Source organism: Schistocerca piceifrons, chromosome 2 (assembly GCF_021461385.2).
Source record: "Schistocerca piceifrons isolate TAMUIC-IGC-003096 chromosome 2, iqSchPice1.1, whole genome shotgun sequence".
Taxonomy (NCBI): Eukaryota; Metazoa; Arthropoda; class Insecta; order Orthoptera; family Acrididae; genus Schistocerca; species Schistocerca piceifrons.
The window spans coordinates 122300898-122313464 of NC_060139.1; the positions used below are offsets into that span (position 1 = coordinate 122300898).

General features: G+C 36.5%; 1 protein-coding gene across 2 annotated transcripts in view; it reads right to left on the bottom strand.

Moving 5' to 3' along the window:
• LOC124776926 (transport and Golgi organization protein 11) overlaps positions 1 to 12567 on the bottom strand; it is a 48282-nt gene that overhangs the window by 21978 nt on the left and 13737 nt on the right. For both annotated transcript variants that reach the window (XM_047252145.1, XM_047252144.1), the window contains exon 3: positions 5737 to 5828. In XM_047252145.1, the coding sequence (XP_047108101.1) occupies positions 5737 to 5828 (92 nt within the window). The remainder of the gene's footprint in view (positions 1 to 5736; positions 5829 to 12567) is intronic.

Genomic DNA, 12567 nt, shown 5'->3' on the forward strand with positions numbered 1-12567 from the left:
CATGAATATGTAACAAAAAATGGGGGTTCCTATTTTAAAATATGCAGTTGATATCCGTTTGACCTATGACAGCGCCATCTAGCGGGCCAACCACAGCTCTTATCTGGTTTCCCCCTTCAAGCTAGACAAGTTTTGTTCTTTGTATTTTTTCTTTGGCGCTTATTTCGTGAGATATTTGCCCTGGTCATGATCAATGGACCACCCCGTATTCCGACATCCAGTCAGCTTCCTGTAAAACTGCCTAACATTTCTTTTGCCTGTTAACTACTCTGTTATCCATGACATGACTACATAGTAATCGGTAATTTATCAAGTACGGCTAGTTGTGCAACATCGTTATGAAGGCCATTCACAACTGGGCAAACTTTTATATTACTCACACAGTGTTCACCTACAAGCGAGTTGTCAGTTACTGTACTGTTTTCCTCTGCAATTCTGGCTAGAAAAGGAACAACACAATTCTGGTTGTAAGTGTTTAATAACACTTCCGTATCTTTTTCCTATCTGCATCTTCCAGAAAATTAACATTAAACTCTCCATGGACTATTATTTCCTTTCTGTTGTTGGCTAGGTGACAGTAACAATTCAAATTTATAAAAATTACAGACAATTTTTTGGTGAAGATCTACACACTGTAATAATTTAAAATTACTTTTCCAGTAGTAACGATTCACAAGTGTAGGCTTCCAATTGTTGTTTTGATGGTCACTATAGCTACACACAAAAATACTGACTTGATCTACTTACTGAAACCGTCAATTTTTCTGCTGCACCTCACTGCTCACACTAGTTTCAGCCCTTTGATAACACTGTCAAGTGTCTTCTCACAGTCTACTACAATGAGTAAATCACACAATGATTGAGGTACAAGATCCATGTTCTCAGTGTTTTACATGTAATGGCACTGTTTAGCAAAGCTCACATTAGATGCCAAACTGCTCAAATAACAAGTAACTGATGTGAAGCAATGGATTTATACCCCCTTCAAAAGGAAAACTATTTCTCATATGCTGAACGTATTAAAGAGGTTGATGAAGAGCACAATTCACCTTTTATGACTGTGTTATAAATCATCTAGTGCACCCAGAGAGCAGAGAAGATATGGACAAACCACACGTTATCGATTTAGAATTTGACCAAAACCGACCATCAATGTCTTCAACAGCTCAGTGTGTTCCATGGTCAACAGTCCCCAATAAAAAACAGGTCCCTGGAGAATATAAACTACCACTGCTTCTAAAATCAGTATGTTTAGCATTAGGGTCTCAAAATCGAGACAAAAGGCGTGCAGTTCTACAACGGAAATGGGAAAGTTGAAAGCAACTAGGGTATCATACTTGTGAGCACAAGAGAGAATACAGCTGGGTAGAGGTAGCAACTACACTAGGGCCTTCAGAGATCAAAAAAAGAAAAAAGGAGATGAAAAAGTCAGTTATGAATTAAATGTGGAAGAATCCAGCAATGAAGCTGGTGAAAGCATGTCCTGCAGTATTTCATATCTGGAGCAGTACATGATGTGCGGTGTCTTATGTGAAGGCTAGTTTTCATGTGACGCTGAAGGGGAATTGTGAGTTCTGTGCATAATGTGTTCATTGTGAGCCCATGCCGACTGTGCAGGGGCCGAGAAAATTATATTTCAGACTACAGTCATCAGTTTAAGCAAATTATTCAAAAACAGATTGTAAAGGTAATTAAATTCTGTAAACTAATAACTACTGACATATTTTGAATGTAATTACGTGTATTTAATGTATTATACACTTACTTTAAAATTTCAATAATTTTTCTCTCATTTAATGTGTGTTTACATACATTTTTAAGCATTATTTGGTGTTTTGTAGAAGAGAGAAGGTTTAGGCAACCATTCTCAAAGCTGCCAAAGTGTAATGTTAAAAAAGAATTATCTTTAAAAATCTTTTCTTTTTAAGTAAAATATATAAAATAACATTCAGGGCTTTTGTAGCATAGCTGGTTTCATGCTAAACGCACTGGTACTTCCAAACAAAATCAATAAAATGGTGGGCTGCAACAGAAACCACTGGGGCTCAGAGCATGAAGTCAGATGCAAGTTAAAGTAGCATCATCCTTACTACTAGAACATCAAGACTTCATACTACATTCCATATACTGGTAAATTAATGAAAAAATTCTGTCACATATTATGTGAACATTAAATTTATAATACAATCCACACTGAATACTGCATACACCAGCCAGTTTTTAATGCATAAAGAGAAATTGCTATCCCATCTTTCTGCACAAATATTGTTTCCTAGTAAAAAGCATGATGAAACAGATGCAAGTGAAAGTATCTCCATAACCAAATTTCGTAATAACGACCAGGAAACTGCATAATTTACAAAATATGAAAAAAAAACTGACATACATGGTAATGACTTAATGGGTGGATATTTAAACACACGAGTGATCTGCTAGTACCGTTATGAAACAGCAGAATACATATATTATTTCTGGTCTATCAGACCATCTATGTCAGATTATAAACGTTAAAGCTTGTGTAGAGAAAGAATCCAAACCGCATGTATATAAAAGAGTCTACTCTCCATCAGCTTTGCAAGAATTTTCCTTACAGTTAACACGTGGAAGTTGGGAAGGAGTTTATACAGAAACTGAAGTGAATACGAAATTCTCCAACTTCATGTGTTAGTTTTAACTAAAATTTGAAGAAACATTCCCCAAACCATTAATTCCTATTGGAACACCCACCAAAAATAAAAAGATAACTAAAGGAATCAGAAAATCTGCCAATGATAGGTTGATCAATTTAGCCAATAATCAAAGTAAAGCTACGTGGGCTATAGCGAAACAAAAAATTGGAACCGTGAAGCAGATGTGTACAACACACAAATCAAAGACACAGAAAATTTAGCGAGTAACCCAAAAGAATTAAATTATGTGAATACCTACTTTAGTAGCATTGCAACAAAGTTGTTGTTGTTGTTGTTGTTGTTGTGGTCTTCAGTCCTGAGACTGGTTTGATGCAGCTCTCCATGCTACTCTATCCTGTGCAAGCTTTTTCATCTCCCAGTACCTACTGCAACCTACATCCTTCTGAATCTGCTTAGTGTATTCATCTCTTGGTCTCCCTCTACGATTTTTACCCTCCACGCTGCCCTCCAATACTAAATTGGTGATCCCTTGATGCCTTAGAACATGTCCTACCAACCGATCCCTTCGTCTGGTCAAGTTGTGCCACAAACTTCTCTTCTCCCCAATCCTATTCAATACTTCCTCATTAGTTACGTGATCTACCCATCTAATCTTCAGCATTCTTCTGTAGCACCACATTTCGAAAGTTTCTATTCTCTTCTTGTCCAAACTGGTTATCGTCGATGTTTCACTTCCATACATGGCTACACTCCATACAAATACTTTCAGAAATGACTTCCTGACACTTAAATCTATACTCGATGTTAACAAATTTCTCTTCTTCAGAAACGCTTTCCTTGCCATTGCCAGTCTACATTTAATATCCTCTCTACTTCGACCATCATCAGTTATTTTGCTCCCCAAATAGCAAAACTCCTTTACTACTTTAAGTGTCTCATTTCCTAATCTAATTCCCTCAGCATCACCCGACTTAATTAGACTACATTCCATTATCCTTGTTTTGCTTTTGTTGATGTTCATCTTATATCCTCTTTTCAAGACACTGTCCATTCCATTCAACTGCTCTTCCAAGTCCTTTGCTGTCTCTGACAGAATTACAATGTCATCGGCAAACCTCAATGTTTTTATTTCTTCTCCATGAATTTAATACCTACTCCGAATTTTTCTTTTGTTTCCTTTACTGCTTGCTCAATGTACAGATTGAACAACATCGGGGAGAGGCTACAACCCTGTCTTACTCCCTTCCCAACCACTGCTTCCCTTTCATGTCCCTCAACTCTTATAACTGCCATCTGGTTTCTGTACAAATTGTAAATAGCCTTTCGCTCCCTGTATACCCCTGCCACCTTTAAAGTTACAGAAAATTTTTCCAAAAAGTGTTAATCAACCAGCACAGAAACGTATAGCTAACTCAATGGTATTGCTTCTAACTACTGAATACAAAGCCCAATGCATGAGCCGGGAGGGAGGGGAGGAGGGGGGGGAGGGGGGGAGAGATAGGGGTACCCAAGCTCCACTAAAAGAAATTATAAATCAAACCTTCGAAACTGGTTGCTTCCCTGACTGTCTGAAACATACAAAAATTTTACCAGTTCACAAGAAGGGTGATATAGGAAACATTGTGAACTACAGGCCAATAGCCCTATTGTCATCCTTTTCCAAAGTGATATCGACAATAATGAAGAACAGGGTTATTAGCTGTCTAAGCGAAATCAAACTCCTCTGCAATGACCAGTATGGTTTCAGGCCTGGCAGAGGCACAGAATCTGCAATAGCACGAATCACAAAAACAGTTTTAGAAGCACTACATGAGAACAGCTATGTAACTGATCTCTTCCTAGACCTGTCTAAGGCATCTGATACAGTTAACCACCAGAAACTGTTGCCTAAGTTAGAGGCACTAGGAGTAAGGGGAGTGGTTAACAAATGGTTTCATTCATATCTAGAAAACAGTACAGTCAGTAGAGATCACACACGTCTCGAGTGAATCAAAGTACATTGAAAAAAATATATCAGATCCACAATATATCAATATTGGGGTCCTCGATGAAGTGTATGGGACCCAGTATTGTTTCTGGTATATATATAAATGATTTCCACGACATATCAGCCATGGAGAGAAGATATTGTTTGCTGATGACAGCAACATATTAATCAGCAGTAAGACACCAGCACAAATGCTGGAAAGTTCTATTGAAGTGCTGAGGGATGTCTACAAATGGTCACAGGAAAACAAAGTAACCAACAACCTGAAGAAAACACATACACTATGATTTAGAGTGAATAGGAAACAGAGTCCCTTAAATTTAAAACTAGATAACATCTCCATAGATGAAGTGCCTACAACAGAATTCTTAGGGTTGCACATTGAGAGCCAAATGAAATGGAATAAACATGCTATGAAAGTCTCAAAAAAGATATCCCTGACATGTTATGCACTTAAAGAGTCCTTGCATCCGCATGCAGTGGTGAATGTCTGAGAAATGTATAATTTAGTTATGTTCATTCAGTGTTCAGTTATGGTATAATTTTCTGGGGAAACAGTGCTCAGAATTTACAAAAAGTATTTAAAATGCAAAAGAGAGCAGTAAGAATTACAACGAAAAGCAGTAAGTCGGCCCACTGCAGAGAACTTTGCAAAATGTTATAAATTCTAACTGTTCCTTATGAATTTATATTCCAAACCATAGTGTATATCAAGAAAAATACAGAAAGGTATGGTACAAATAGCAGTTTTCATAACAATAGTACAAGAACAAGTCACTGTCTTCACATAGACATGAAAAATAAACATAAGACTTAAACTTGTTTGAAGATGTAAATCTGTATAATAAACTGCAGCAGAAAATAAAAGAAACAGATAATATGTACTGCTTTAGGAAAAAATCTTAAATTGTATTTGCAGGAACACTGTTTTTATACTATATGTGAAATCCTTAGTAAAAATGATTGTAAATAACTTATAACTCACAATGCTTAACTACATGTAATGAAAAACTGTATAAATAAATATGTGAATGTATACATTTTAAAATGTCTATGGATAAAAAAAAAGAAAGGAAAAAAATTGGGAACATGTGATTTAAAGTGCACACTATTTCTTACCTTCACTCTCACTGATTCTTTCAAGGGCATGATGCTATTTTCATATTCAATTTCTCTTGGAATTCCTTTGATACCTATGTGTTGCTCATTCCCTGTTAAAAATATGACAACCACAAAGTAAATAGGGATTCAATTTGGGATACTAGCAATTACTAATTGAATAATCCAGTATTACATTTTAGAGAATTACAGCTGTTACTGCTGTATTATCAAAGCTATTCTCGTGAAATAGGTTAAAGTACTTAAAAAGAAATGCCATAAATATGTATACACGGCAAGACTTAAGAAGGGCACCCACCCACAAACTGGGACAGACTGCATAAACACAAATAAAAATAATATCAAATAAGTGCCAGATATGGAAGTCTTTGAAAAAAGAAGTAGTAGTTTCAAGTAAGGTCGGAACACAATTAATCTTTTATCGTGAAAGACTATGTGAAACACATTGGTTTTATATATCTAAAAACAAAGATGATGTGACTTACCAAATGAAAGTGCTGGCAGGTCGACAGACACACAAACAAACACAAACACACACACAAAATTCAAGCTTTCGCAACAAACTGCTGCCTCATCAGGAAAGAAGGAAGGAGAGGGAAAGACAAAAGGATGTGGGTTTTAAGGGAGAGGGTAAGGAGTCATTCCAATCCCGGGAGCGGAAAGACTTACCTTAGGGGGAAAAAAGGACGGGTATACACTCGCACACACACACCTGTATGTGTGTGGATGGATATGTGTGTGTGTGCGCGAGTGTATACCCGTCCTTTTTTCCCCCTAAGGTAAGTCTTTCCGCTCCCGGGATTGGAATGACTCCTTACCCTCTCCCTTAAAACCCACATCCTTTCGTCTTTCCCTCTCCTTCCTTCTTTCCTGATGAGGCAACAGTTTGTTGCGAAAGCTTGAATTTTATTTGTATGTTTGTGTTTGTTTGTGTGTCTGTCGACCTGCCAGCACTTTCATTTGGTAAGTCACATCATCTTTGTTTTTAGATATATTTTTCCTACGTGGAATGTTTCCCTCTATTATAACCATAACATTGGTTTTATATTTATATATATGTTATTTGAAGCCAAGATCACTTGCTGTGAAACCGTTTATTTCATGACCAGTTTTAACAGTAACTAGCTGTTGTCTTCAGATTCTTGTATCTCCCAGAACTGCAACTACACATCAGTCTTATCAATGTATTGAGAACATGCTCAAATTCAAATAATACAGTTTCACACTGGTTTGTCAAACACATAAAACATGCCAAGTAAAATATCCATAGCACCAGTAAGGAGTGCAGGAGAAAAAAAACTGGTACATCAATAATGAAGACCTGCGGATGTCGACGAGACTGATGTACGGTTATATTTCTGAGCGATTCTGAGAATCCAAGGATGCTGACAGCTAGTTACTGTTGAAACTGGTCATGAAATGAACTATTTCACAACAAGAGGTCATTCTGTCTAATATTATATATTAGATCACCCCAACAACACACGTAAATTATATTTACAAGTTTGCTAGTTCTCAGTACCAGTCTCCCAATGAAGGAAGTGTTCGAAAATATACAAACGTGGGTCAACTTCTCTGTTTCAAAGGGCCATGCTTCTGTTTCAATGTTCTTCTGTCATGTAATCATTTAACTTTTCCATTTTGAATACACAAGTTAATATTAAAGTTTCATTTGTGATTACACATTACAAAGAATCATTCCTTCCATTACTACAGGTTTATAACATACATTCTGTCTCACAACCACCACAATAGCACAGTTCCTACAAAAAAACTCTAAAGAACTTGCAAAACTTTGAGCTTCTGTTTACAGTTACAAACTTTAAATATACCAACATCTAAACCAGAACTGAATGTCACAATAAAAATTACATGAGAAGTTATCTCAGCATAATGAGTATTACATGAGCTTTTGTGACTGCAAACCAATGATACTGCCATCCTGCGCAATATTTTGGGCTGCCAACAATTCAGCCACCTTCAGGTGAGTTTTACACTGGTTATTGCTGGTAAACACACCAAGTCTGTACCAAAAATTGGCATGGTGCTGTCTGCATATAGGTTACCACTGCATTACTGTCCTCTGTCAACAGAGGGATACTGTCTTTTTACATGGTGGATAGCCCTAACACGAACACTCTTACATACAGACCACTATTAACACTGGCAGAATACAGTAGTGTGTCTAAGGGAATGTGCAAGTGAGGCAGGGACCAGGGAGGACTTATGATATTACACCCATTCCTCCAGCCCAATGAAAATTGACAGCACCAAAGTCAGTCTTGATTATTTGAAACACACATTTTACTCACAAATCTACTGATCATAATCATTATGTACATATCTTCATTATATATATATATATATATATATATATATATATATATATATATATATATATATCTATTGCAGTTAAGTGGTTTCAACTCTCATGAGTCATCACCAGAATTAAACACAAAGAAGACACAAGAATGCAAGCTAAAAAGGAATATATACCCAGTAACCATTTTGACAGTATTACTCAGAAAGGCAAACTGGTTATGCTGCCAAACTTCGAAACAATCTGACCATCTAACTAGGTACAGTCACATTCCAATTTAATGTAGTGTCTGTTTAATAATATATAAAATTCTCCACTGAGTGTATTGCACACGTGGCTACCAGTATGTGCTACTCTTTGCTTGTTGACAATTCGCTGGAGACCAGTTATTGTTACGGTGCGAGTTAGTTGCAGTTGGGCTCTCGGCCAGGACAGAGTGAGCCGAGCTTGGATAGTGCATTTGTCAGCACTGCTTGGTGGCTGTCAATGCTTTTATAGCGTGTCCATGCTACAATCAGTTGTTGCTTAAGTTTCAATGTAGAAGGGATCAGTAGCGAATTGTGGCATGTGGAAAAATGCTGAATGTTATCAAAAGTGTTAATTTTTACTAAGTGTTTGAATACATTATGGTGACCCTTAACAATCAATGTTCTCACTTGAAACAGTTATCATAGCATCCCTGGAGGAATTATTTAATGACATTAGCTGTACGGTAAGTTTCTTGGAGAAGTAAGGCGAGACTGCAACATAATATGGCAGGCCTGGAAGAATACCGACAGGGTCATTATAATGGGAAATCACAACTCGCTTTTATCATCATTAATGTTGCTGACAATGTGAATGAGGAAAGGAGTGATAAAGCTTAGACAGAAGGCTACACACAGTGCAAGCAAATATTGACAAGCAATAGTTTCGCAAGTCAATGGTGTTGAAATTATGGAAGGAGGGACACAATGCTGACCAGTGGGATAAGGATATCATGTAGAACAAAGCAGGAATTATATCAAAATGTTACAAGTAGTCACAACCAACTACAGTAGCCCATTACAAACAGTATTGTAAAGCTAAAAATTAAACTCCGTCTGAACAGGCCACAAAGGTCCAATGGTACTGTCTGACCGCTATGTCTTCCTCAGCCCACACGCATCACTGGAAGTGGATATGGAGGGGCACGTGGTCAGCGCACCACTCTCCTGGCTGTATGTCAGTTTATGAGACCAAAACAGTATTGTAAGGTGCTTGAAAATGTTATTAGGGAGGCTAAAGTGTGTAGCATGCAAACAGAATAGCCAATCCAAAGGATAAAATTAAAATCATATGGTCAGTTGAGAAGGAAGTGCCTGGTCAGCAGCACAAGGTCGACAATATGAAGTCAGTTCATAGCAAAAATATTTCTGTTACTGATAAATCAGATATATGTGCAGTATTTAACAATCATTTTCTGAGCATTGCTGGTGAATTAAATAAAAATTTAGTTTCTACAGGGAATCGTATAACTTTCTTGGCAAACTACTTTCCGAGATCAATGTCTGAAATACTCCTCTGTGATACAGACAAGGGGGAGATTGAGTCAATAAAAAAGTCACTAAGACTCTAATGGATATGATAGAGTGCCTAGCAGAATACTAAAGTACTGTGCTGCACATGTTATCCCAGCATTTAGCCATATTTGTAATTTTTCCTTTAAGAATAGTCAGTTTCCTGAATGATTAAAATATCTAGCAGTAAAGCCACTTTATAAAAAGGGAGAAAAGGATGATGATGTCAATTTTAGACTTATTTCTATGCCATAAGTGTTTGCTGAAGTTATTGAAAAAGCTGTGTATGTAAGGATAATTTATCATTATATATCACATGATTTTGTATCAAATGTACATTTCGGCTATAGAAGTCGTTTAACAACTGAAAATGCTATCTTCTCTTTTCTCTGTGAGGTAGTGGATGGGTTAAACAAAAGGTTTCGAACGCTAGGCATATTTTTTGATTTAACTAAGGCGTTTGATTGTGTTGAACACAAAATATTGCTCCAGAAGTTGGACCATTATGGAATACGAGGAGCAGCTCATGATATGCTCTCTAGTATTATGGGTAACTCTAAAATATTGCTACAATCCCGTAAGTTATTTGAACACAGGATATTTTTGGTTCAGAAACGGGCGGTTCAGGCAATAAGTGGTGTAAGTTTACGATCTTCTTGTCGACCCCTGTTCACGAGTCTGGGTATTTTGACATTGGCCTCTCAATATATATATTTCTTACTGTCATTTCTTTTTAACAATATTAGCTTACTCCCAAGAATAAGCAGCTTTCACTCAGTCAATACTCGGCAGAAATCAAACCTGCATTTGGTTCAGTCTTCCATAACTATTGTGCAGAAAGGTGTGCAGTATACCACTGCATCCAGTTTCAATAAGCTAACCCCCTCGAATTCAAAAACCTTAGCAGTAATCCATGCGCTTTCAAATCTAAACTGCAGAGTTTCCTTGAAAAATTAAGCCGTTTCTTGTTGTATTGTTGATTGCATTTACTTAAACTTATGATTGACTTTTTTTGGGTTTATAAACATTTTATTTTTATCTGTTATTACTTTTATGTTGTAATTTCACGTACTGACGTGTTCCATGAACTTGGAGATTTGCTCCTCAATTTGGTCTTATGGAACCTCACATGTAAATAAAAAACAAATAAAATGCTGAGCAGAACAGGATTAAAGTATCTGTCCCAAAACAGAATAATTAAAATGCACATAATAAATATTTAATTGGTGATATAAGTAATTAGACAGCTATTTCTGTGATTTTATGAACTACACTAGCAAATACTCTCTTTGTACAAACTGCACAGCTTTTGTCACACAGAACTAGACTTGCAGGTCAGCAAAGGAACTGTGAACACCTATTTGATCTATGGAATTAGAATTTAAAAGGTGTTAGAATGAAGGACTCGTTTATGTGCAGAAAAAAAGGAAGTAGAATTAAAGTGGCGAGTGGTTCATTTAGAGAAACTGTGGCTTCATATGCTCTAGACTGTGAATATATGTTACAAACTGAGACTGTGCGAAGAACGTCAAACAGCAATGCCATGCAGCAATTCATTGTTATGAATAGACAATTTCATTTCATGTTTACTTCTTTGACTATAACAAGACCATCAAGCAGAAATGGTCAGAAACAATAAAAAAAATTATGGTGACAAGGAAAGATGAACTTCTGACATTAATTAAGGAACAGCAACCTTCTCCTCTTTATTTAAATTATCAAATTTAGCAAAAAATTGCTCCCTTACTACTGCCACTGTACCACCTACATGTAAGTCCTATAGAACTTGTCTGATATCTTGCAAAGAAAAAGATCAGTAGTCTCTCAATGTATCAAGCATCTCCTTCTCTAGTCAGAAAAATTAACAGTTGATGCTTTTGCTACCAATTAATAATGGTCTCGTGTTGCACAGCTTTTCGGCATAACACTACCTTGGCAACTTCTGCATCAATTTCACTACTTTTATACTTAAGATGCTTTTCAGTTGGCCTCATAAGGCTGAGCCGATCGCCATCTAGAGCTTTCCAGAGAAGAAAAATTTGAAGTGTCACCAGAAATCCAATCCAGGACCTTTGCATTAAGAACCAGGAAGTGCTAACCCCTAGACGAAGCAGCCAGTTTTCTTTTGCAGGTGTGATATTAGCTTTTAACTTTGAGTCATTAGAAGACTAGAAAGGCTGTATTTCAAACAAAAAAAGTGTGTGATGTCTGCTGAGTGAAACAGATGTGAAAACTGAAAATACAATTAAATAAATTGTCATAGTTTTAAACAGAAAATAATAATAATAATAATAATAATAATAATAATAATAATCAAGGGAAAACATACTAAACAAGAAGATTACATATTGGATAACCACAGCGACTGCATAGAAGCGATGGAAAAAACGGATGCCTATAAATATCTAGGATACAGACAAAAAATAGGAATAGATAATACAAATATCAAAGAAGAACTAAAAGAAAAATATAGACAAAGACTAACAAAAATACTGAAAACAGAATTGACAGCAAGAAACAAGACAAAAGCTATAAATACCTATGCCATACCAATATTGATCTACTCATTTGGAGTAGTGAAATGGAGTAACACAGACCTAGAAGCACTCAATACACTAACACGATCACAATGCCACAAATATAGAATACATCACATACATTCAGCAACAGAAAGATTCACATTAAGCAGAAAGGAAGGAGGAAGGGGATTTATCGACATAAAAAACCTACATTATGGACAGGTAGACAATTTAAGAAAATTCTTTCTAGAACGAGCAGAAACTAGCAAAATACACAAGGCAATCACTCATATAAATACATCGGCTACACCACTGCAATTTCATAACCACTTCTACAACCCTTTAGATCACATAACATCAACAGACATGAAGAAAGTAAATTGGAAAATGAAAACACTACATGGCAAGCACCCGTATCATCTAACACAGCCACACATCGATCAAGACGCATCCA